Here is a 25842-nt window from a genome sequence, read left to right as displayed (position 1 = left end):
AGGGGTGAGAATGCCCTGCATAAACGGGCTCACCGTGAGGAGAGAAGCCTTGCCTGGGAATGGGCCCCCCAGCTCAAGTTGGGGACCCAGGAGGAGGTGGGGGGCCAGCATGGGGGGCTCACTGCAGGGCACCCTCTTGCTCCCACAGTGATCACCCTGCCCAGCATGTACCAGGGGCTGGTGCGTGGAATGTGTGGGAACTATGACGGGAACCGCACCAATGAGTTCATACTGCCGGATGGCAGGCTCACCCAGAACCTCTATGTCTTTGGCAACAGCTGGGAGGCGAATGCGGATGAGCCTCTCGCACGTTCCCCAAGGTGAGTGCTGGGGCTCAGGAGGACCAGGGTCTGATCACAGCTGCTACCCTCCCATTCTGGTTTTCGGTTCTAGTGGACTGAGGCCTCACTACTTCACCTTCTACCACTTCTCCTGGTAATGACATTGGGGGGCGGGCACCTGCTCAATGGAAATCCCAGTGGGTCCTACCCTTCCCTTAGCCTCTGTCCCCAGTTGTTCCTCCCCAAGTTCACCTTCTTCCAGGGCCTCACCTGGTCCTTGGCTTCTCTCTTCCAGGGCCATACGCAAGGAGGAAGAGAGACAACAAGCAGATTCCAGCTCCCTAGGGTTGGCATGCAGCTTGGAGCAGCTGGCACTCATCAATAGCACCCAGGCCTGTAGTGTGCTGGTGGACCCCGAGGGTCCCTTTGCTGCCTGTCACCAGACTGTGGCCCCGGAGCCTTTCCAGGAGTGAGTCAAGAGCCCAGGACTTGCAAGCATGGCCTCAGTTCCTGCTCCAGCCTTTCACTGGGTCCTGCTGTTTGACCCCCAGCCTTGCTTCCCTTCCTTCTCCCTGTGGCCTCACTTCTTGGTGACCCTCCCTTGACACTGCCCAATGTCTTCTGTGAGGGGCTTCAAGCCCTCTTCTGCAGGGGTCCTTGCCTCCCTGTCTGTGACAGCCCCCTCTCCCCTCCCTCTCGACTCCAGGCACTGTGTGGTTGATCTGTGTACAGCCCAGGACCCCAATGACCAAGAGGAGCTGCGCTGCCAGGTTTTCAGCGGGTACGCCATCACCTGTCAAGAGGCGGGCGCCAGCCTAACCAGCTGGCGGGACCACACCCGCTGTGGTGAGGCACTGCCCCTGCCTGGCAGCTGACCTTGACTCCTCTGCTAGCCATTCCCTGCCCGACCCTTCACCCACCACGGTCCTCACCTTAGGCTTCCTGTCTTGGTTCCTCTGCCCCTCAGTTCTCAGCAAGCTGAAAGCAGCTGTCTTTTCCACCTGACCCTTTCCCACCCCCCAGGGAGCCTCCTCCTCCCATCACTGCATCCCCTTCCTCCTCTCCTGCACCCACCTCTGTCCCTTGAGCTCCTTCACTGTGCTCATGTTCCAGATGAACCCCTCAGACACGGGGTACCTGTTCCTCTGGCTTTCCTGCCTCCAGGCAGCCATATTGCACTCCCTCTTCTACCTTCAGCCCCACTGTCCCATAGTCCCGTGCCTTTTTGGCTGGCCCCAACTCTTGGCCATGTCTCTGTCCCCTCAGCCATGACATGTCCAGCGAATACCGTGTATCAGAGCTGCATGATGCCCTGCCCAGTGTCCTGTGCCAACCTGGTGACCCTTGGGGACTGTGAGGGCCCCTGCGTGGAAGGCTGCGCCAACCTCCCAGGCTACGCCTACAGTGGTGCCCAGAGCCTCCCGCTAGCTGACTGCGGCTGCACCAGAGACGGTGCCTATTATCAGGTTGGGGCTGGCAGCGGGTGGCCCACAGAAGCCAAGGTGCACAGAGCCAGACCCAGCATGAAACCAGAACCCCAACTCTGCCCTTCTCCTTTCCAGCTGGGTGACAGCTTTGTGACTGAGGATTGCTCTGAGCGCTGTACCTGTGCCAGCTCAGGGGTCCTGATGTGTGAGCCCTTCGGCTGTAGCTCTGAGGAGATCTGCACCCTAGGCAACTTCACCCGCGGCTGCTTCCGAGGTGAGCCTGGATCTCTCTGCTCCAAGTTGCTCCCCGCCCCATCCTCTGCTCAGAGTTCCCACATGGCTGTCAGGAAGTCCTGCCTCTCTTTTTAAGAAAGAAAAAAGGAAAAGGACCTCTCCCTCCCTGAGCATCTGTTACCTACAAAGCCCTGACCTTTAGTCCTTTTCTACAGCACCTGATGGCAAGCACAGTGTACTCATCTTGTGGGTATGAAGAAAGGTTAAGCATTTCCCCAGAGCCCAGGCTGGGGCTAGCGCCGGGCTCTGGAGGTGCTGCTACCTTCCTGGGTCCAGCCTCCAGCCTTGCCTCCCCTGCACTGAGAATCAATCACCTGGTCCCTCACAGCCCTCCAATCTTGCAGAAACCCCATGTCTTCCGAACCCCTGTCAGAACGATGGTCAGTGTCTGGAGCAGGGAGCCAGCTTCATCTGTGAATGTGAGGTCGGCTATGGGGGAGCCCTGTGCACAGAGCCGCGGGACATCCCTCCCCCTAAAAAGCCAGGTGAGGGCAGAGCCCAGGCCCCAGGCCCCAGCGACAGCCCCCATAGAATTGTTTTAAATGCATAATATTAACACATCTATTATAGATTACAGATATTATAGATATAATATCTATCAATAGATATAATAGGTAATAAATTATTAAAGTATCTATATATAATAATATATATATCAAGTATAATAGGGATTATAGCATAATGATCCCTAGAGATTAGCAAGATAGGGGGTCCTCAACTAGGCCCTGTGTCCACCTCCTATTCCCATGCTCTGGAATCTTCTCTTTAAGCCCTAACTTTCCATTTCCTCCCTCCCCTATGGGATTTGCCTCGCCCCATTATTTCCCCCATCTGGGTCCCTTTAGGCCTTTCTGGACTTTTTACTATTTTTTCCTACCCAAAGCTCAAATTCCACTGTGCCACTGGGGCAATGGTTCTCCCCAAGTTTGTTCTACGCAAGACTGGGTAGCGGGTAACTTGTTTAACAAGTTCCAGGACTTACGCCCAGAAATTTAGGTTCAGTAGGTCTGAAGTGGGCCCAGAAATCTGCTTTTGTAACAAGCAGCCAGGTCCTGGCTGGTGAAGTGTTTCTGGGGATGTTTTGAGAAACCCTGGCAGGGATGATACCTGAGACTCTGGGGACCTACTGTCAAGGCTTCTGGGAGTTGTCTGGAACCAGAAAGGGCTGCTGGGGGTGGAGGGCAGGAGGGAGAACCAGCCACGCCCAGACATTTAGGGAGATGAGGTCCCTCAGACCAACAGGACTGCCTTCTTCCCACCCACATTCCTGTTTCTCTTCCTGTATCCAGAAGCATCCAACTTTGTAGCCATCCTGCTGGGTATGCTGGTGCCCTCCGTGGTCATAGTGTCAGCAGCGATCAGAGAATGTGTTTACAGGATGAGGAGGAGGAGGAGGAGGAGGTGAGTCCTGGGCAGGGGTGAGGAGAGCCAGGTGGGATAGGTCAACAGGGGTGGGGGGAAGGACAGGCCTCACTGTAGGCCACACCTGCTCTCCACTGCCTCCTAGGGAGAAAATGAAGGACCAGAACAGAGGCCAGTTGGGGGACACAGGTGAGAGCCCACTCTGGGGCCAGCACCTGCACATCCAGAGCTGAGTCCACTTTGGAGGCCGGTTTTCTTCATTTTCCTCAGTGTTCCTCAGGCTGCCTTCAGAGCCACTCGGTTCTGAGTTGTCAGACGTGGACATTAAATAAAATTTATTTTTGAGTTCTGAATTTCTGTGATTATGGCAGAAGCAGTGGTCTGTGAGGTGGGTCTTTGGAGTTGAAACTGGAGGGAGAGTGGTGGGGGCCAAGGCCCAGGTGCTACTGGGCTGGGATGTGACCCATTAGGAGAGCTAAGCATGCATGAGGCACTGGGTTCAATCCCCAGCAGGAGGGGTGGCAGGGTGGCTAGATCTGAGGAGGAAAGCAGCTTGTCCCTTAGAAGAAGCCATGGGAATAGCCATTCAGCTCTGGGAGACACCATCAACAGGAAAGGCAGAAGGCAGGGAAGTAGGTAGAATGAAGCCTGTGGCCTGGGGTACAGGAGAAAAGGCACCACAAGTCCATCTTTACTCAGGAACCCTGCTTCTTGGAGGACAGGCCTCTGAGTTCCCCACTAAGGGGAATAAAAAGTCATTTGAGAAGCCCTCCCTGTATTTAGGGAAAGGGGGGGGGATACTGGGGATTGAACTCCAAGGTGCTTTAACACTAAGCCAAACCCCCAGCGCTTTTTAATTTTTACAGGGTCTTGCTAAATTGCTTAGGGCCTTGTTCAATTGCTGAGGCTGGCCTGGAACTTGTAGTCCTCCTGCCTCAGCCTCCAGGCACCACCCCCTGGCATGACCTCTATGTTTCTAATGATGAAACTCACCCCTGAGTGAAGGCTAAGGATGGGGTTGTGGCTCTTTTGTGAAGTGAATGGCCCTCAGGGAAGGAGCCCACCCTCCCCATTTCTCCAACCCCCCAAAAGGCCTGGGAGTTACTTTGGGAACTGAGGATGGGGTTGGGGCCAGTTTTGGAGTAGGAGTGGGGCAACCCCCAGCCCAGGGTGAGATTGAGGGGCTTACTTTCTGCCCCTTCCTTGCGGGTGGGGGGGCTCCGTCCTCCCATCAGGTAGCCTGGGGAGACAGGCTGGCCGGGGGAGGGTTGGGGTGTAGGTTCCTGACAGTCCGGAACCTGGGTCTGGGTCTGTTGGAGCAGGATAGACCGAGATACTCCAAAGATGTGACTCTGTACTTACCCTAGTAGACCAGCCCTTCAGCAACCTAATGGGGAAAAGGCCCAGGAAAGAAGGGGTGCCCTGGGCTGGCCACCCTGCCTGGCATGGCTCTCACTCCCTTGGTGGAGGAGGGGCAGCAGGGCAGCCTCTGGAACTGAACGGGGCATCGTGGGTTCCTGCTGCTGCCTGCCCCCAGCTCCGCTCCTGCACCTGGACTTCATCTTTGCCTGGGCTCCATTTCTGCCCCACAGCCTTAACCTTTATTCCCTCCCCCAGCAGCCCTGGAAAGTTACCTTATCTAGCCCGGAAGTCTGTTTGGCAGGGGCAGGGGGTTGGGGGTGCTGGCCTCTGGGTGGACAAGCAGGACAGAATCTCTTCCACCCAGTCTTGGGGAATCAAAATACATCGCCAAGGGAGAGAAGGGCAGAGGACCCAAGAGCGTTAGGGACTCTGTAAGAGGGCTGTGGAGATGGAACCAGCTCACTGTCCCGGGCCCAACCTGCACTGACCCCAACATGACAACAGGGGGCAATGGGAGGCAGAAGTGGAAAAATGCTGCTTCAGGTAGTGGGGCTGGCCAGAGCCTGCCTGCTGGTGTCCTGCTGGGATGGAGAGGAGGCAGAGCAGAGCAGGAGTGGGGGTAGACCCCAGCCTCATCTTCCAATGTGGGGAGGATGAGTGGGGGATGGGGGTGGGCAGACACTCAGTTGGTCCCTCGCTCCTCAGTCTGGGAGCACCTGCCTGGGCGGCATACTGAATGAGGGAATTGTCCTCCAACTACCAGCCATCCCCCTTCCGCCATCCAGCACACACGTGGGGGGCCCCTTTAGCCACTCCCACCTCTTCCCTTCCCCCACAGCCAGTACCTTCTCTCCCCTGTGGCCTCTCAGCCAACCCCAGCTGTCAACATCTGGCCCACATCTGTCTCCCCCTCCAGCCATGCCCCCTCCCTTTCAGAGGGCTGCAGGGCAGGGCTGTGGGCTCAAGGCCTCCCTCCCTCACAGCCCCCTGCCAGGGCTAAGAGGAACCAGGCAAGGGTGGGAGGGGGCAGCCCCACCCCGGAGATGCCCCAGGCTCTTGGCACAGCTAGCTGGAGCGGTTAGAAGCAGCTGCCGGTGACTCATCTCCCAAGGCCCCCACCCCACCATCTCAAACACACCCCGAGCTGGGAGCTGGGAACCTAGTACTCAGGCCCCCACAGCTCGGCTGCCTGACCCAGACCCCACTGTCCTTGGAAATCTAGTCCATCCTGGCTAGCAATCACCCCCAGAATTGGGACATGTCCCATTTTCTTTTATTTATACAAAAAAAGTTTCTTTTTAAATATAATTTAAGGACCCCTCCAAGCACCAGCGTCTGTCTCTGGTTTCCACCACAGCCCCCCTTCCCCACACTTCCCTCACTGACACAGCTTGGGGGGATTTGGGGGGCAGGGAACCATCTGGGACTGTGGTGTGACCAAGGCACTGCTCTGGAAACAAGACACTTCGAAGGGTCCCTGTTTCAACCTTGGGCAGAGGAGGAGAGGAGAAACAGGTGCCCTCCAAAACAAAAAATAAGGACTGGGATGGCAGAAAAACAAAACAGAAAGAGGGGAGGGAGGGAATGAAGACTAAGAACAAAAAAATAAAACTCAAGAACCTTCAATATGAAGGCAGCAGATGGGGGAGGGGCATTTACAAGGAAGAATGATTGAGTTCTTGGCAACAGCAGCAAGTCGGGGCATCAAAGATCAATGACTATGTCATTGCATGACACCCCTTCCTGCCTCCTGGGACAGCGCTCCACTCCCAGCTGGCAGGCTGGTCACCCTCTCTTTGGTCTGCAAGAACATGCCCATGGAGGTGAGGGAGCACCTGGGGAGCCCTCTGGGGAAGCTGGGAGATTATGGGTGCTTCCTTTCCCTCTGGTCACACCCAGTTCTGAGGGAAAGGTGCCCTCACCCTGGGGTTTGGGGTTTCCCGTCCGGAGGGGATGGGATGTGATATAGCACAAACCCCAAGTCCTGTCTCTCCAAATTGCCAACTCTCCACACCTATGGGTTCAAAGTGCAATCCAGTGGGGCCAAGGATGGGGGCCTCTGTGAGACCCCCCCCGACTTTACCCCAGGAAAAAGGGGAGGCCATGCCCCTGGGGTGAGGAATTCCTGGAGGTCAGTACTGAGGGGCTTGTCCTCCTGTCCCACCCGGAGCTCCAGGTTTGGCTTGGGACTTCATATGCTGGACACTGGCCAAGATTTTCTTCTGGTGTCCAGCCAGAGTGACTCCAATTCGGAGCAGATCTCTGTGGAATAATAGGACTAAGTGAGCCATAGGGCTGTGGGGGGCACCCTTCTTGCTTAGTTCCAGGCCCCCCACCCTTTCTCGGCTTTGGAATTATTAGCCAATCAGGAAGGCCAGTGGGGCAGACGGGTAATAGGTCATTAGTTATAGGGCAGTTTCTATGTAGGTGTGTGTGTGGGGGGTGGCCTTGTGTGCAGCTGCAGTAGATGGTGGGGCTGGGTCTCCGCTTGGTCCCTCCAAGGCCCATCAGGGCGGAACTGCAGAAGCCCAAAGTGGCAGGGGGAGAAAAAGCTGCACAAACTGCTTTAGAGGGAAAAGGAGAAGTGAGAAAAAATAGGCCAGGAAGAGAGAAAGGAAGAACTGGGTGGAGGGGAAGGGGAAGCTCCTGGTGCCCGAAGTCTGAGATAAGGGACAAAGGAGGTGAGACTGGATAGGACCCTGAGACAGGAGAAGCTGTAGCAGGTTAGGGAGGTGAGACCCCAGCCCAGCAGGGCAGGTGGGCAAGGGACTGGCCTTGCCAGGGTCCCTCTGACTCCAGACTTTTATTGCTATTACTCAAACCTGGGTAAGTAGAGGCCTTGGGAGAGAAATGGGAAGGCAGAAAGGAGGAGTCCCAGGGGCCAACCCGGGGAGAAGAGTTGTTTGGGAGGCCGTGGAATCATAAAACCATTTAACATTAAAGCCGGGAAGGATCTCCAAAACCTTCTCCTTTTATGGGTGGGAAAAGAGAAGCGGAGTTGACACGTTAGGGTGAGAGTTGGGTCTGGAATGTAGATAGAAGCACAAAGATAGATACAAACTGGGAGCTGAAGGGCTGACCCGGGCTGAGGCGACTCCGGGAGATGAGTGGGGTGTGCTGATCCCCGAGGCCCCTGCGGGCAGCCCCGGTAGCTGTTACTACTTGGGGGGTTGCTCTAGGGACGCTCTGGAGTCCTTAGCTCTGCTCCATGGAGGGAACACTAGCCCTGGAGGTTGACCCCAAAGACCCCTGCTGAACCTGAGGGCCTGGCTCTGGCCCCCTTGCTCGCTGCCCCCAGGTGCCCTCTGCTTTCGGTCCCTTCCACTTACTCAGCGGAGATCTGGCTGACCAGCTCGAAAGAGCCAAACCCAGCTGCTGCAAAACTTTCTTCGTATCTCCCCATCTTGATGGCTCGAAGCCACTCGCCCACAGAGCCAAAAGCCGAGTAGTGAGGCTGCCGCTGATCCAGGAGAGGGTGCGAGGCACTGCAGGGGGGAGGGGGGAATGCTGACCTCCGGCTCTCTGGGGGATGGGAGAAGGAGGAGGGCTCTTCTTTGGGGTCCTCACCCGCCATTCTCCCTGGCCACGATTTTGAGGCTGGCAGGGTTCCGGATCATCTTGTCAAGGGCGCTGACCACCTGGGGGAAGCGGGGCCGGGCATTCCGATCCTTCTGCCAACAGTCCAGCATGAGCTGGTGGAGGGAGGTGGGGCAGTCTGGGGGTGGGGGCAGCCGATAGTCCTGCTCAATGGCATTGATCACCTGGGTGATGGGAAGAAACGCAGAGTGAGGCTGTCTCGATGTCCCAGGAGAAGGGAGATGCCAAAGGGCATCCAGGAATGACAACATAGCCCATGCCAGGACGGGAGCTATAGCCCCCAGAATCACACATCTGGGAGTCCTTCTGGCTGTTCTTGAGGCTGGCTGTGGCTGGACACCCCAGAAGTTCTTGGGCTTTGATCTGGATGTGTGACCTCCCAATCCTGCCCTCCACACCTGTATCCCTCTGTGACCCAAATATGCTAGATCAGACTCTTCTGGGTAGATCACCTCTTCTTTGTGCCACGCCGCGCCCCCCCCCCCAGCTGCCTGTAATGAGTCTGGAAACTTCCACCCCCACCCCATATTCCAGGTGAGAGAACACCCCAGAATGCTTGGTAGGACCCAGGGACACTTACGTCCTGATTGCTCATGTCCCAGTAGGGCCGTTCCCCAAAAGACATCACCTCCCACATCACAATCCCATAGCTCCAGGCATCGCTGGCAGATGTAAACTTTCGGAAGGCAATGGCCTCAGGGGCCGTCCAACGGATGGGAATCTTTCCTCCCTGCAGGAGGAGGAGGAAAAGATGGACTCAGGAACACCCAGGACCCAGGCACACAGCACCCGGCCCCCTGACTTTGCTCTTTTCCCCCTAGCTCAGGCCTTCTTTGTTTCTGGGACCTAAGTCCTCCCCTCCCCAACTCTGTTCTTTCCTTAAATATCCAGAAATTGATTCTCCTTCAGTCTGAACACGTATCCTGTCCTGGTCCAGAGCTGCAATTCCTCAGCTTCCTACCTTTCTAACCTGCCCTCCCCACGTAGCCCTGGGAATCTGGTTCATCCCCTGGTTCCCAGCCTCACCAAAGAGCTAGTATAGGTGGGATCAGAAGAGTTCTCCTCCAGGAATCGGGAAAGGCCAAAGTCAGAGACCTTGCAGACTAGGTTGCTGTTGACCAGGATGTTGCGGGCAGCCAGGTCTCGGTGGACATAGCTCATCTCAGCAAGGTACCGCATGCCAGAGGCAATGCCCCGCAACATGCCCACCAGCTGGATGACCGTAAACTGCCCATCGTTCAGCTGGAGAACCAACAAGAAAGAGGAGCTTGGTTAGGACTGCTCTGCCCACTCTTCTCCCTCCCTGTGTTTCCTAAACCCTATCTGTCATTTGCAGATCGGTTCTCTCAACTCACCCGTAGGGAAGCCCACTAGCTTCCCCAGGTGAGCCCTCCTCCTATCTCACCTTGCCTTCGCTCTGCTCTTACTATGACATCATCATACAATGCCTACCCACGTTCCTGTTTCAAAGATCTGCATTCAGGTCTCTCTTGATAAGACTATTGGGAGATAAGCCAGGCAGAGGTGCGCGCCTATAATCCCAGTGGCTCGGGAAGCCAAGGCAGGAGGATCATGAGTTCAAAGCCAGCCTCAGCAATTTAGCAAGGACTTAAGCAACTCAGTGAGACCGTCTCTAAATAAAATATAAAAAAGGATTGGGGGGACTGGGGTTGTGGCTCAGTGGTGGAGCACTCGCCTCGCAAGTGTGAGGCCCTGAGTTCGATCCTTTATTTATAAAATAAATAAAGTATCGTGTCCATATACAAAAAAAAGGATTAAAAAAAAAAAGGATTGGGGATGTGGCTCAGTGGTTTAGTGCCCCTGGGTTTAATCCCTGACACCAAAAAGAAAAAAAAAGACAAAGAGATGATTTAAAATTTTTTTTCTTCCATTTAACTTAGTACAGTGCTTTGCACTCAGAAAATAACCAGTGCTTTTAATCTAACATGCTCCTTAGGTAACAGGCAGAGTCCGCCCAGTTAGAAGTGTGCTCTGGGCTGCGTGTCTACCGGTAGAAATGTCTTTATCCTGATCCAGCCTCAAACTTCAGCGCACTGTATGACTATGCAAGAGAACAGTGAGAAACTGGGGCACACAGCACCAAAGCTGAGGTCTAAAGCCCAACCTTGACTTTTCCAGAATCTACTCTCTGGCTGGGGATATGGTAGAACGAGCGCTTGCCTGGCATGCACAGGCCCTGGGTTCAGTCCCTGCCCTGCAAAAACCAGAAACAAAACTCTCCAGAGTGTCCATCAGGTAAACTGACCAGGCAGACGGAATTAACTGATCCTGCCTTCTGGTTCTGCTGGGTTACAAGGGACCCTCTGTAGCCCTGCAGGTTCAGGGACCCAGAGGCCAAGAATCAAATTCTGAATTCATCCTCCAGTCCCACACCCACCTGCCCTATGCTCCCTATCTCAGTTTATGAAAATGCCACTTGGCAGTGGACAGGCAGGAGATCTCAGAGTTCCCTGGGATTCCTCCACGCTCACCTGCCACTTGCAATCCACAGGAATCTGCTGGCCCTGATTCCTAAATGTGTCCCCAGTCCAACCACTTCGCCCCACCCCTAAAGGGCTGCAGCAGTCTATTCACTGGCTGCTTGTGGTGGCACTGGCTCCCCAGCACCCTAAAGGGACCTCCTTCAATCATCTCACTCTCCAGCCTAAATTCCTCCAAAGGCGTCTCCTCCCACCCCCACTGCAAGACCTACTACTGCTCCTCTGCTAAACCTCACTAGCCTTTTTCTTTTTTCTTTTTGTATCAGGGATTGAACCCAGGGGTGCTCAACCACTGAGCCACAACCCCACCCCTTTTTATATTTTATTTAGAGACAGGGTCTTGCTGAGTTGCTGAGGCTGGCTTTGAACTCGAGATCCTCCTGCCTCAGCCTCCCCAGCCACTGGGATGACAGGCGTGTACCACCACCACACCCTGCTACTAGCCTGTTTGTTAAACATACAGAGTTCCTTCCGGCCCACTGTGGGTGTCCACTCTCATCCCGCACCTCGTCCCCATCTTCTCATGACTGGCTCTTTCTCGTCTACCCAAATGTCATCTCTTCTCCCTTCTACCTCCTCAGGGAGCTGCAACACAACCTCTGTAGAGTCCCAACATCACATCACAGACTCCTTTGACCATAGGGAAGGGTAAGACTGTCCTCTAGACACTCCAGGATCTATCCCAGCAACACTTATATAGAGGAGGCCAAAGTGACTGTCCACCCATGTGGACATACATGTGAAATACAGGGCAGCCATAAATGTTTTATTTCCAACTTATCAAAACATCAGAAAGAGCTTCGCTTACAGGAAATACAAGAGAAACGAGCTAAATGACCCCAGTAGGAGCTGGGTGCAGTGACACACATCTATGATCCCAGTGACTCTGGAGGCTGAGGCAGGAGATCACAAGTTCAAGGTCAGCCTGGGCAACTTAATAGGATCCTGTCTCAAAGTAAGAAATAAAAATGGCTGGGGGAAAAATAAAAAAAAAGCTCAGTGGTAGAGCACCCCTGAGTCAATCCCCAGGAAAGCAAAAACAAATAAATAAATAGCCCCACAAAGATGAAGTCATATATTCAGAAGGTAGGACATTCATGGGGACAAGAAGCCCAGGTCCTCAGCATTTCAGTGTCATGACAAGCTCAGGTGCAATGTCTGGTCCTGAATTGGATCCTGGGTTTGAAATAACCAACAATAAAGGACATTTTGGGATCAAGTGGGAAAATGTGAATATCAACTGGATGTTCATTAGATGGTACTAAAGAATCATTGTAATTCTATGAAATGCACTGTCATTTTGCTCTGCAAAAAAACATTTTGATTTTTATTTATTTTTATCTGTTTTTAAATATTTATTTTTCAGTTACAGGTGGACACAATGTCTTTATTTTACTTTATGTGATGCTGAGGATAGAACCCAGTGCCTCACACATGCTGAAGAGCACTTTACCTCTGAGCCTATAACCCTAGCCCTGATTTATTTTTAAAAGACACCCAGTAAAGCTTAAAATTCAGAAGTGACAAAAATAAAATAAGTGCTTCCCGCCTCATGTCCCGCCATCGTTCCAAGATCCCTCTGATTTTCTTTCTTTTTACACTGCAATGTTGTGTTTACTTATTTGAAAAGCTCATTTGTTTACTTGTTAACTGCCATGAGACTGTCTGCTCTCCAAGAGCAGAAAACCCAGCTGCTGTACTCATGGCCTTGTTCCCGGGGCCTGGGATAGGGGCCAGTGCATAGCAGGTGCTCAGTAAATATTTGTCAAAAGAGCCAGGCGCGGTGGCGCACGCCTGTGATCCCAGCAGCTAGGAAGGCCGAGGCAGGAGGGTCGCGAGTTCAAAGCAGCCTCAGCAACTTAGTGAGGCACTAAGCGAGACTAAATAAATACAAAAAGGGGCTAGAAATATGGCTCACTGGTTAAATGCTCAAGTTCAATCCCCAGTACCAAAAAATGTTTGTCAAAAGAATCACTGCTTCTCAGCTGGGCTTGCTCACTGCTCTTGTCCCCAGCCCCTACCTGTGTGGGGACAGCTGGCCCCACACAGGTCCAAGGAAAGGCTAGTCTCAGGAACTTGAACTTTCCTGAAGGAACAACCAAGCCAGAGCCTGGCCCGAGGAGAAGGCTGGCGGCTGATCTGGGCTCTGCTGTGCTGGGTTCTGATCCCACTGGCCCCTGCTGTTTGGCTGCCCTGGGGGGTACAGGGTGGGTGTGGGTAGCGAGTGGGGTGTCTTACCCGCAAGAAAGAGTCCAGGGCTCCGTTCTCCATGAACTCAGTGAGGATCATGACGGGCACGCTGTTGGTGACCACGCCCTCCAGGCGGATGATGTTGGGGTGCTCAAACTGGCCCATGATGGAGGCCTCGCTCAAGAACTCGCGCCGCTGCCGTTCCGTGTAGCCCCCCTTCAGGGTCTTGATGGCCACACAGCTCTCCTTCTTCCCAGGGGCCTTCAGTCGCCCCCGGCACACCTCACCAAACTCGCCTTCAAGGGGGACACCAAGAATTGACTCCCCTCCTGCCTGGGTGCAGCCCTGCCATCCCTCCTGTCCCACCCCTGCCCCTCCCGGCCCACTCCCAGGTGTGCCCTCCTCTCACCTGCACCTATCACCTCCTCAATCTTCACATAGGAGACGTCGATCTCTTTGGCGAACTCCCTCACAGCCTCATTGGGGTCTTCATATGTGAAGGGGTCAATGTAGACCTTCGTACCTGAGGGGTCACACAGGGGACCCCGTTAGCCAAGAGTGACTGCCATGGGACTCGGACACCCTGGCTCGTGTTCACTGCTCTGGTCCCCAGCCCCGACCTCCCTTAGCAGAGGCCCACCTACCATGCCCGATGAGATACTGCCCGTGTTTGTCCGAGTATTCGGCCTCCCTCCCATTGCTCTGCTTCCTGTAGCCAATGGGGAAGAAAAGGTAAACCGAGTCACATCTCTGCAGAAGGAGCAGGGGTCAGAGAAGACTTCAAAGGAAAACAGCCCAGTGGGGCAGACAGAAAGGCTGGCCCTGGAGCCCAAGGACAGGTGGCCATTCACCCAGGGCTTCCAGGGACCTCCAGGACCCTCCAGATACCCAAAACCCTTACCTGAGGCAGAGGACAGCAATGACAATGACCACCAGGACCAGGACCACACCAACGACCGCTGTGCCTGCTATCAGGGCCAGCTGCTCCCGCCAGCTCTCACTCTCTAGGGAAGGAGAGGCCTCAGTCAGTAGACCCCAAGGGCCCTGCAGCCCCAAGTCCCAGCAGCCCCAAGTCCCAGCCTCAAGCAATGAGCTGAGTCTCCTGAGGACAGGCTCCAGCCCAGCAGCACAGGTCGGGAGAGAACAATGGCCTTCAAACTGCTTTCCATATCCCATGGGCTCCTCGGAAGTCCCCCAGGACAAGGCGGGACATTTTTCAACTTTCTAATTGTCAGAGCGGTTTTAATTTTGTTTTGATCAGATTGGGATCCACAAAAAGTCTCATTTGAGTGAAAGATCGAAGATGAAAATTAAGATTTCTAACCAAAAAATGGAGACCCAAATGTCCACCAACCAATGAACGAATAAAGAAAATGTGCTATATTCACAAATTTCATACAATGCTTTTGTTTCAGTGGTACTGGGAATTGAATCCAGGGGTGCTTTACCACTGAGCTACATCCACAGTGCCCCCTTTTTTGGGGGGTACCGGGGATGGAACTCAGGGCACTCAACCACTGAGCCCCATCCCCAGCCCTATTTTGTATTTTATTTAGAGACAGGGTCTCACTGAGTTGCTTAGCACTTCGAAGTTACTGAGGCTGGCTTTGAACTTGCATTTCTCCTGTCTCAGCCTCCCAAGCCTCTGGGATTACAGGCCTGCGCCACCGCACCCGGCCCACAGCCCTTTTTATTTTTTATTTTGAGACAGGGTCTCACTAATTTGTACAGACTGGCCTTCAACTTGCAATCCTCCTGCCTCAGCCTCCCCTCACCACCTCGCCCAGCTCATACAATGGATTACTAGGATTAAAATTCAGCTGCAAAGTCTGGTCCCCTAGGTATGCGACTGTAATCCCAGTGATTCAAAAGGCTGAGGCAGGAGGATTGAAAGTTCAAGGCCAGCTTCAAAACTTAGTGAGACTTTGATTAAAGTAAAAGAAACAAAACGGGGCTGGGGATGAGGCTCAGAGGTAGAGCAGCCCTGAATTCAACCCCCATTACCACAAAATATATAAAGAAATAAAACCAACACGTTACCTCATTTGATCCTCAAAGCCCCATGTAATAAAGGCTTCATGATTTTCCCATTTACTGGATGGGGAATCATGAGTCAAGGGCTGTTAAAGGTCACACGGCTGGTAAGCCACCAAGCCAACCTCACACCCAGATGTTGGTGTAGCTTGTTACGCCCTAGACGCTCCCTCTGCACTTGGCTGTGCCTCATGGGTTGAAAGAGGAAAATGAGGCTGTGACCCAAGAACATCATGGGACAGAGGCACGGCCTCCCCCTATGGCAGGGGCAGCACCCCAACCCTGGTCCGGCTCCCCAGGCTCACCATCCAGCTGGGTCTGACTGTGATGTTCCTGGCCAAAGGGCCCGTAGCCGGCCTCAGAGCGTGCCCGCACCTGGACAAGGTAGCTGGCTCCCCGCTTCAGCCCCCGAAGCTCAGCGCGGTTTTCTGAGGTCTTTAAAAACCGTACACTGCTTGGGCCCTCTGCACCCTGCTCAGGAGGAAGAGGCTGTAAGACAATCTCCAGCTGCCACCATTCTTCCTGACCCACCCCCACCCCTGTGCCCATTGGCCCTGTGAGTGGCAGGACCACCCACTTAAGAGCTCACCCAACCTCTGTGCTGCGTGTTTTGCACTCATTATGTCAACCTAACCCTTGCAGCAATTCTGTGATGCTGATACTGTTGTCACTAGTTCACAGATGAGAATACTGACGCTCAGAGAGGCCAAAGGGCTGGCCTAAGGTCACACAGCAAATGCCCACCCGATGCCTGCAATTCAGGTGGCACCGCCATGAATGCCAGATCCACAAATCACACCACCACCAGGGCCAGAGCCTGGTCTCACCTTCTCATGGTACTTGACCTCGTAGTCCAGAACAGCCCCACTGGGCGCTCGCGGCACAGCCCATGCCAAGCTCAAGCTGCTGGGTGATGATCGTGTCACACGGATGTCAGACACTGCAGGGGGCACTGTGAGAGAGAGGCAGCCATGGGCCCCGGCTGCGAGGCAGACTTAGTCCTCATATTGCTCTGCAAGGCTACACCTGATTCAGTCCTCCAGCTGTTTCAAGATAGTCTTTGGACCGCCTCTGCCCCTAGCCTTTTCCGGAGCCTGACCTGTCCTTAACTCTCCAGCCTCCCTTTTCCTCCTTTTCTGGTCCCACAAGCCTTGGCCCTCCGTACCTCCCAGGGATCCCACTCCCACTCCCGCCTCCTACCCCCGCCAAGTCTCACCCTCCCGGTCGGTGGTGACATTGACAGGCTCAAATGGGACAGGCCCTGTGGCCAAAGAGGACACGCCATTCAAGGCAGTGACCTCAAAAGTATAGGTGAAGTCAGGACGCAGCCCTCGAATAGCCACCCAGGGCTCGACCAGGTCCCGGGGGCCGGGGTCAAAGGTCAGGTCTCCCCCACAGGGCAGGCAGGAGCCCCCTGGACGACACTCTCGGCAGCGAAGTGCATAGGTGAGGTCGTCCCGGCCGCCAGACTCGAGGGGCGCACTCCATTCCAGGTGCAGGGAGGAGCCATTCAGATGGGGAACCACACTTCTTGGAGCAGAAGGAGGGGCTGCAGGAAATCAGGGGATCAGACAGAGAGGGGGAGAGGGAGGGGGAGGCAGGCAGAGAAGGGGAGGGCAGCCAGGGAACATGCAGGCATGGAGAGGGCAAGGGGCCATGGGGAAGCTGGGAAGGATGAGGGCTGTAATGGGGTCCACCCCAAAAGTCCACACTCCCTCCCTGATAAATGGTACTGGGCTGATGGTCACTTACTGGTGCAGGGTGCACCTTGGGGGTCCGCACGGGCCCGGTAGTACCCAATGCGGCACTGGCAGACAGAGGACCCGATGGTGTTAGAATGGCTGTTGGCCGGACATGGCTGGCAGGACCCCTCTCCTGACTCGGGCTTGAAGGTGCCCTGGCCACAGGCTGAGAAAGAAGAAGAGGAGAGAGTGAGTGGGTTATCAAAAACATACAGACGCAGGCACTATGGTGCACACCTGTGATCCCAGCAATCCAGGAGGGCAAGACAGGAGGATCAAAAGTTCAAGGGCAATTTCAGGAACTTAGGGAGACCCTGTCTCAAAATAGGAAATAAAAAATGGACTGGGGCCAGGTGCTGTAGCATATGCCTGTAATCCTAGAGACTCAGGAGGCTGAGGCAGGAGGAATGCAAGTTCAAAGTCAGCCTCAGCAACTCAGCAAGGCACTTGCAACTCAGTGAGACCCTGTCTCTAAATAAAATACAAAATAAGGTTGGGGTGTGGCTCAGTGGTTGAGTGCCCCTGAGTTCAATCCCCAGTACCAAAAAAAAAAAAAAAAAAAAGTCCAGCTACCTCTAAGGTTGCATGTAATGCTAAGGTGGAATGGCAGACATCAGAAACCTCTCCTGCCAGAGAAACCGAAACCTCCTTTTGGAGAAGGGGTTGTAACCTTTTCTAACCCTGACCTTGGTGGCAGTCTAGTACAGCCCTCAGACCCCTGCTCGGAATAACGATGTGAAATGCACAACACGAAACACACAGGATTACCAAGGAAACCAAGTAAGCTACAACACAATGATCAAAGGATTAAAGGAAACAAATTTGTGATGTAGCAACCAGTGTATTTCTTGGTTAGCAAGAAACAGGGGCAGGCTGGGCGCGGTGGCACACGCCTACAATCCCAGCAGCTTGGGAGGCTGAGGCAGGAGGATCATGAGTTCAAAGCCAGCCTCAGCAAAAGAGAGGTGTTAAGCAACTCAGTGAGACCCTGTCTCTAAATAAAATACAAAATAGGGCTGGGGAAATGGCTCAGTGGTCAACTGCCCTTGAGTTCAATCCCTGGTACTAAAAAAAAAAATTCAGGGCAGGTCTCAACCTCGTAACACTGAGGTCATGATGAGCAATGACAATATTCTGAGATCCTGTGGCACCTGGAATGGGCTGTAAAACCTATGAAGTAGATAATGCATCAGCCTCAAATCCTACTTCAAATACTGCAGCTCACATCCCATAGGGCATGAGTGGCTAATTTTAGGTGAAAATAAAGTCTTTTCCCCCTCCACCACAGTTTACAGGTGCCCTCCATTCTACCTACAAAGCCCAGGTTAGGAAGACCTGTCCTAGCCAGACACAGTAGCCAACTCAGGAGGCTGAGGCAGGAGGATCTCCTGAGCTCAGGAGTTCGGGGCTAGTCTGGGGAAAAGAGTGAGACTCCATCTCAGAAAAGCAAACAGAGAAGCTCTGCTTGAAAGAAAGGACAAGTGAGAACTTATTGAGTCCAAGAAAACCCACAAGGAACTAGAATGGAAACTATATGTCCTGTCCTGAGCCCAACAAGGTGTCCCCCTTACTCAAGAACAGTCCTGCCTTCCAGGCCAGCTTCCAGAAAGCAATCAAAAGAAGATGAGTTGGACAGAGTAAGGGAGAATTCTTGGAATCAAGAAGAGCTCAAAACTTAGCTGGAGGCTTTAAAAACTAAGTGGTCAGAGAGTAAAGAATGTGGAAAAGTTTAAGATTGGGGTGCAGGACCCTCTCGCAATACACAGGCAAGCTTCTAGTCCTCACCTCGGCACTTTGTGTTCCCCTCGGTGGCCTCAAACCCCGGGTTACAGTTGCAGCCGATGACCGGCTGCTCGGCCCACTGGCCATCCTCCCGACAGTAGAGGCTGGGGCTGGGGCCAGGGGCAGGGACAGCGTCTGCTACACAGCTCCCAGCCACAGGCACCACAAGCTCCCGAGGCACAGTCTCTGGGAAGTGGGTCAGGTTCACCGTCAGTGGGGGACACTTCTTGTAAAAGAGGTGCAGTGACAGCAGGGCCATGCAGGCACCCTGGTCCTGGAAGGCCAGGTAGAAGCCGGCCTTGCTGAGCGGGCCCAGACGCAGCGTCTTGACGTTCACCTTCCCAGTCGCCTCAGCCCCGGGGCGCTTCCTTGTGAGATGCTCCGCAGCCACTGTGTCCACCTGCAGGGTGGAGGAAGACTTACTGCCATTGTCCCCAGCTCCTCTGATTTTCTGGTAGACTGACTTCATCCCAGTTCCCCGATCCTTGACCTCCTTGGTTCCTATTCTGGAACATTCCCTCTGCCTTCCCCAATATGAACTTCCTGCAGGTCCCAAAGCTGTCCATTCATCCTTGCTCAGTTCCTATGATGTGTCCAACCCCCCAAAACCCCCTTTCCAGTCATTCACATGTTCTACAAACATTTATGGACACACAGGCCATGCCAGGGCCTGACCCCAGCCAAGGAGACAGAAATGAATGAACCACAGTAGTGACAGGCACGTGCACAGACTGATATAGGACCCAGGGCAGGAAGAATCAATCGGTCCCAATAGGATGAGTGGGACCTGAGTGCTGGAACTTAAAAAGACAAGTTGCTTCTAGAAACTAGCAAGTGCCCCTGCCAAAGGCCTTGGAAGCTCATCCATGGCGCTCGCGGCCCTGGGCTGGGTACCTTGATGTAGGGGTTCTCCATCCAGGCCGGCGTGAGGGCTGTGGCTGTGTCTGCATCGCTCTCATAGTAGAAGACGGTGAAAGTCTCCTTGCAGGAGCGGCCGGCCCGAGGCAGAGACAGACACTCCAGCATGGTGAAGCGCAGCGTGGCATACACGTGCACAGCGCCACGACGAGGGACCCAGCCGGTCCGCAGCCAGTGAGCCAGGCCTGGGGCGCGCTGCAGGTCGCACACCTCATAGGTGCGCACGCTGTGCTGCTCCTCGTCCAGGCCGCTCAGCTCCTCCCACTGTGCGAAGAGCAAGAGCTGGGCTCAGGGGTGTCCCTCCCAGGGTGAGGAGGGATGATGGACAGATGGTCGCAGGGGCTGAGGGAGCTAGAAGCGGCTTGGAGGAACCCCAGTTCAACCTGCCTCCAGCTAGGGGTGGGGGTGGCATGGGAAGCAAGTGGCTTGGCCTCCCCCTCCCTCAGTTTCCCTCCTGGGCCCCAGTTCCTAGTTCCAGCTCTCACCTGGCCCTCCACCTGAGGGAATGTCACCCACTTCAGATCGGCAGTTTCCAATTTTGTGTTCAGTAAAGTCTCTAAGAGAAACAGAGAGACCAAGTCAGCATTTGCAGTGTGGAGGTGGGGGACCCAAAGACCAGATCTCTTAGGCAGGAGATTCTGTGTAGCTCCAAGCTGGAGTCAGGGGACAGGAGGAGGGGGCAAGCCATCCCCTCTGCTCCTCCTCTGACATCATGCCTCTGGTTTTAGTGCCAACTCCATCCGCGGCAGCTGGCAGTAACCATGCTGATCTCAGGACTGGAGGAAGGAGGGTTCCAATGCTTGAAGGGGAAAAGGTCCAGGGCTCACAAAGTGTTAAGAGAACTCTACTCTGGCACGGATCCCACGTGGGCAGGGGGGCTGCTGGCGCCCACCATGGTCCCTATAGAATAGCCTCAAGCTCCACTTCCCCTTGCCAAAGTCCCAGAGTTGGCCTCCCTGCCATCCCAACTCCACTCCTCTTCCAAGTCCCCACCCCCCTTTCACACCAAACACTCCAGCCCTTCCCTCCTTCAAGGTGGTGCTGTGCCCCTAAAGCACAAGCTGCCCCCCCACACTTTACTGCCATCAGAAGAGGAAGTGCTGGAGGCCAGGACGCTTGGGTTCCCGCCCTGGCTCCTGCCAGAGTTCTCACATCTGGATTTGGTTACGGGAAGGAAAAGGGAGGAGATTTTAGGGGTGTGGGGTAGGGGTGAACACACCTGGTTGGGCTTGGAGGGGAGGGAGCAGGGCACTGGCGGAAGGAGGGGGATTAGGAGAAACTTGCAGCCTCTGGCAGCAGAGGGTGGAGGGAGGGAGGGGGAATCCCCACAGAGGCCAGGGCAACGTGGGGGGCAAGAGACTGGGGACCTGGGAGAAGCAGACAGAGCCTTCCCAGGGGAGCCAGCAACACACCTGGAACAGGGACCGCCCACCCCCATAGGGGTTGCAGGGGAGAAAGGGTGGGGCAGCCACCAGATGATGTCCAGTGGGCAGGGGGCAGGCAGGAACCTGACAAGCTCAAGGTGAGGCCCAGGGCCCTCATGGGTGGCAGGAGACAGCCCAGCATGTTGGGGACAGGATGCCAGGGTTCTGGGAAGCGGGTGGCGTCTCCACCCTCCATTGTTCCAGCGTGGATAGTGTTTTCCTGTCTCCAATTTACACACTGTCTCTGCTTCAGGGCTGTCCTAGGTGCTTCGAGAGCTGGCTCACTTTCTCTCCCGTCTCAGACCTGCCACCTCCAACTCTGATCAGTTAGTTCATTTGCCTCTCTTCTCTTTCCCCCACTCTCTGCTCACCTCCATTTCTCTGTCACTCTCTCCTTCCTCGGCTATCTCCCACCTTACAACTTCCCTAGGGGCACACGGGCGATGCTGGGCAAATTACTTAATATTTCTAAGCCTCAGTCTCCTCATCTGTACAATGGTGGCAACAGGACCTCCCTCTCCCAGGGTTCCAGAAAGTGAAGATAAAAGATAAGGTGTGTAAAGCAAATTCGCTCCTCATAGTCATGGGGCTTGGAAAGCACCAGGGTAAGAGGCATGGGATTAGGCATTTCCTCTTTGCATCTCCCCACCATGCTTTGTCCTGAAGGTTTCTCAGTCCCCCTTGGCTGCCTCTTCCCCTGGCCCACAGTTCTTCTCTTCTGGTGTCTCTGAGCAGGGCGTCGCTGCTCATTCCCTCCCATACTCAGCCTTTGATCCCCAGCCCAGAGCAGCACACTGCCCAGCCAGGGGAGAAGGGTTTTCCAACTGCCTTTGATTCCTCCCGTCAGCAGCCCCCCATGGCCCACTCCCCAAAGACCCTTTGATTCTCAGCAGTGAAAGGGAGGGGGCCTCACCGAAAGGAGATTAGGGATGCAAGAAGAGGGTTTAGAGGACTCCTGGCTGCCCCTCTGGAGGAGGGGGAGGAGGGGAGAGAGTCTCATGGACTTTGAAGAAATATTTGGACAGGAATACAGCAAAAAATTAGAAACCTGTGTCTAGAGGCTTAGGTAGCTGGGCTGAGTGGGGATGACTTAGGGCCATCTAGGGCAGCTTCTGCTGGCACTCAGAGGTGGAGGGAAGCCGAGGACTCAAGCTGAGAAGGGGGCCAGATGGCATTTGAACAATGTGGGTACAGCCTGGGGAAATGCAGGAGGGGCCCCCTGGGTAAAGGCAGTGGCCTGGCAAGCCATTTGGGGGTCTGGAGTGTGACTCTGGAGAGTGTCCATACTGACGGGTTGAGGAGTTGTAGGATCCAGGTGTGAAAGCTGAGGAATTGTCGGTGGGGGTCGTTTTATGGCCTAGCACATAGTTCTGCTGGTCTGCAGTTGTTCCTGCAGGAACGTCCCTCCCTCATGTCTGGCCCGAGGTGGGAAGTGGGTTAGAAACTTTGGGGATAGTTTTGAAGACTGGGGTGGGGAGGAAAGGCAAAGCTGCCAGGGGCCTCTGGCGTTAGGGGTAGGAGTTTGGGGAGCCTGGGGTAGGGGAACGTCCGGGTCGGAGCTCGACTCCATCTCTTTCCCAAACAAAAGAAAACTCCACTCCCCGCCGGGCCGCCTCCTCCCCGCCCCCTCCCGCTCCAGCACTATTGGCCCGAAGCGTTTGGGGTCCGGGTGCCCTGGTAGGTACAGGGAGAGGTCAGCCCCTACAATCCGAGGCCCAACTTTGGGGGCCCCAGAAATGGCGGGGTGCCCCGAAGGAAACTCACCTTCTAAAGCGGCGGTGAGCGAAGCCCAGCAGAGCAGTGCCCGGAGCTCCATGGCGCCGCCTCACTCGGGTTGGATCCGATCCGAGTTTGGGGGGCCCTAGCCCCCCCAGGTCTGACCCTCCCCTGGGCGGGTGGACGCCAACTCCCCGCGCGGGACTCTCGATCGGGGCCCTCAGCGCTGGCCCATGCGGGCGCGCCGGGCACCCGGCGACGGCGCCCAGGTGTGGCCCCGTGTCCCTGCCGCGCGCGCAGGAGGCGTCCTGGGGGCGTCCTGACAGTGGGAGCGCTGGGCGGGCGCAGATCGAGACGTGGCTGGAGTCGGGGTCCCTTCGGGGCCTCGGGGTCCCGCCCCGGCTGGCTGGAGGTGGGCCGGCCGCTCGCGGTCTCCCCCCCTCCCTGGAGTGGCGCTGCTCGAGCCGCCGGGCCGAGTGCGCTCCGCGCGGGCGGGGAGGGTGGGAGCCCGAGCTGGGACCGAGCGGGAGGGAGGGAGACTACGGCGCGGGGCCGGGCGGGCCGGGCCGGGGCTGGGACTGGGCCGGGCGGCGCCTGCCCGGGAGGGAGGGGCGTGCAGGGGGCGGGGGCAGCTCCCCCAGCCCGGGCTCGACGAGGGGGCCAGGCGGGCTGATTGGCTCGCAAGCTGCTGAATAATTCATGAGGGAAGCGGAGCGGGGAGCCCAATGGAGCAGGTCGGGAAGTTGAGAGAAAGTTTGGAGAAGGGGGAGGGGCGGCGGGCGGGGAGCCTGAGGACCGCCCAGACGTGCGCTGTGGCCGTGCGCCCTGCTTGGGACCGCGCGTGTTGGGGCCAGGGCCCTGGGACCCTCGGGACAGGCCCGAACCCAGCAGGCAACAAAGAGCAGAGAAATACGCAGCAACGCGAAGAGCCGCACCGAGGTGCGAGTAAATGTGCATAGGAAGCTAGTTCTGACCTTGCTGTGCACTTGAGATTCCAGTCCTGGATGTGCCCACTATCCCCGAATTGGTGCAGGAGACTGCATTTGGGGGAAAGGGGAGGGAGAAACGGGTAGAGGCTTTTGAGAATGGAGGACCTCCCAGAAGTCTCCAGGCAATAATTGCAGCTGACGTTCTGTGACGTTCAACTTCATGCACATTAAGTATTGAGGTCCTACTGTGCGTGCAACCCAGAGCTGAAATGTGCAGAGAGGGCAGGGGAACTGGGCTGAGATGAAGAGGAATCTTGAAAAAACAAGGAAGCAAGGGTAAATAAAAGGTAGGCGTGACCGATGGTGATGGTCCGGATAGCTCCAAATCACTCTTCTCACTCTCACTCTTGTGTGGGCGCGGGGTGGGGGTGTGGGGGGGTGTCCCTGCCGCCCGCAGCCACGACCCAGAGGACTAGGGCTGGAGGGGCTGCTGCTGCTCTCTTTCCTGAGGCTGTTTCCTGTCCGTCTCCTGGGGGCCCTCAGGATGACTGGGAGGGGCCCTTCCTCTCATTGCCAACTCCCCCTATCCATCAGTTAGAGGGGAGGGTCCAGGAAAACCATGTTCCTCCTACCAATCTCCCTTCTACTTCGGGTGTCTATAGTGGAGGTTCCAGGGTACTGCTGCCAGAGTGCGGCCCCCAAGGGCTGGAAGGAAAGAGCTTAGACTGAAGATAATCAAAGAGGACAGTATCTGGAGGCACCGAGGAGCCAAGTCACAGGGAAGGAGGCATCCGGGACACCTGGGGGCTGTCAAGAGCCCTAAGCCCCCAGAGACTACAGCCGGCCCTGGATGACCTCTTGTCCCTGTGCACTTATCTTCCTGACACAAGTGGTGCTCCACACACCCCTGCCCTTCCTCGCTGCCCAGCCTAGGTCCTGCTCGGGGTGGGGGGTCACAGAGGGCAGGAAACAGCCGGCTTGGCTGGAGCCAGGCAGACCGGCTGGGGCTGGGAATTCCCTCCTCCCTCCCCATCCAGACTCAGTCTTCCCTGCTTGTACCCAGCTCCTCCCTCCTGTTTATCCACACGCAGACTGCCTCTGCACCAGGATTCGCACCTCTCACTTTTGTCTTCAACCTCTGGGTGGGCTCTGCCCTCCATGCACCCCCTGCTCCAGGCCTTGGATTGCTTAATTTTTCTCATTTAGTGGGAGATAAAGTTCACTATGCAGAGAGGAGTCAGCCTGAGTGGTGAGGAGACAGGGGCCCCTGCACAGGGAAATGAGGCCTGGTGACTCTGAGGGATGAAGAGGTAATACAGCTTTAGTCAGACCAGGACCCTATGTACTTCACCCCTGGGGATCAGTGCCCCTCATCTAGAGGGAAGACAAAGAAAGCCCCAGTTAGAAAACACCAGGGCTGGTGGTGTAGCTCAGTGGTAGAGCTCCTGCCTGGCAATTTCCAGTACTGAAAAGAGAAGAAAAGAAAACACAACCTATCCCTTATCAGGTCTTCAAATCCCATCCCTAGCCTATAATCCAATTCCTAGTATCTAGTGTTTATCAATAAAAGGATGAATAAATGAAGTTCTTCTTGAACAACTACCATGTGCCAAATGATCATTGTTTACAAGGTTAGTAAAACATGGCTCCCAGCCAAAAAAAGAAAGAAAATTTCAAAACCTAGTGGAAATTAATGATGTAATATATATGATGCAGTGAATTATTAGCTAATAGTAACAATCCCACGATTTCCCCTTTCCATGGAGATGACGCCTGAGATTTTTACTCTGAATGCTCTGGAGTCATCCTAGGTCTATCCTGTGGGTGTGAGATCATTTCCTCCACCCTCAGACCACCAGAATCACTTTCCAGGCAAGCTAAGTATCCACAGAATTGTCCCACACAGGTTGGCATTCGTGTCACTACCTGAATCAATGCTTATCCCAGAGACCTGAACAAATCTCAAGCCCTTCTTTCTTCATTATCAGGATACTTGACTCTTGGCAAATCCCAAATGTTAGACTGTCACTCTTTTTTTTTTTTTTTTTGGAGGGTGTACTGAAGATTGAAATCAGGGACACACAACCACTGAGCCACATCCCCAGCCCTATTTTGTATTTTATTTAGAGACAGGGGCTTAGCAAGCCTCCATTTTGCTGAGGCTGGTTTTGAACTCATGACCCTCCTGGGTCAACTTCTCCAGCTGCTGGGATTACAGGCGTGCACCACTGCGCCTGGCTAAGCTGTCACTCCAGTTCCCCTCCTGGAGCCATAGCTGTTATC

The 25842-nt window shown here is 55.0% G+C and overlaps 2 protein-coding genes across 3 annotated transcripts in view; one reads left to right on the top strand and one right to left on the bottom strand.

Moving 5' to 3' along the window:
• Zan (zonadhesin) overlaps window positions 1–3597 on the top strand; it is a 36221-nt gene extending 32624 nt beyond the window's left edge. Inside the window, 9 exon segments of the mRNA XM_077105996.1 lie at window positions 149–320; window positions 577–750; window positions 988–1062; window positions 1548–1701; window positions 1703–1747; window positions 1844–1982; window positions 2347–2487; window positions 3295–3403; window positions 3510–3597. Coding sequence (XP_076962111.1) covers window positions 149–320; window positions 577–750; window positions 988–1062; window positions 1548–1701; window positions 1703–1747; window positions 1844–1982; window positions 2347–2487; window positions 3295–3403; window positions 3510–3597 — 1097 coding nt within the window.
• A 2386-nt stretch (window positions 3598–5983) lies between these two features.
• On the bottom strand, window positions 5984–23189 carry Ephb4 (EPH receptor B4). Of its 2 annotated transcripts, XM_077106151.1 has the most exons (17): window positions 22679–23189; window positions 19976–20046; window positions 19467–19754; window positions 18576–18972; window positions 16801–16956; window positions 16265–16597; window positions 15876–16000; window positions 15354–15519; window positions 13916–14018; window positions 13659–13723; window positions 13424–13537; window positions 13063–13310; window positions 9350–9565; window positions 8904–9053; window positions 8294–8487; window positions 8056–8211; window positions 5984–6988 (listed from the first exon to the last, which is right to left on the bottom strand). In XM_077106151.1, exons 1-17 carry the CDS (start codon window positions 22728–22730, stop codon window positions 6859–6861), a joined length of 2964 nt encoding a protein of 987 aa, XP_076962266.1. In that variant the 5' UTR covers window positions 22731–23189; the 3' UTR covers window positions 5984–6858. The 2 variants fall into 2 exon arrangements, with proteins under 2 accessions (XP_076962266.1, XP_076962267.1); XM_077106152.1 differs by lacking the exon at window positions 16265–16597.
• Between the last annotated feature and the right edge of the window lie 2653 nt (window positions 23190–25842).

This window comes from Callospermophilus lateralis, chromosome 19, assembly GCF_048772815.1.
Source record: "Callospermophilus lateralis isolate mCalLat2 chromosome 19, mCalLat2.hap1, whole genome shotgun sequence".
Lineage (NCBI taxonomy): Eukaryota > Metazoa > Chordata > Mammalia > Rodentia > Sciuridae > Callospermophilus > Callospermophilus lateralis.
This window is presented reverse-complemented; position numbering and strand designations above follow the sequence as displayed.

Coding starts and splice junctions, on each gene's coding strand:
- Ephb4 (XM_077106151.1), bottom strand. CDS start 22,730: ATGGAGCTCCGGGCACTGCTCTGCTGGGCTTCGCTCACCGCCGCTTTA. Junction 15,520..15,875: donor AGGTCAAGTACCATGAGAAG/GTGAGACCAGGC, acceptor CCTCCTGAGCAG/GGTGCAGAGGGCCCAAGCAG. Junction 6,989..8,055: donor GTCAGCCAGATCTCCGCTGA/GTAAGTGGAAGG, acceptor ATTATTCCACAG/AGATCTGCTCCGAATTGGAG.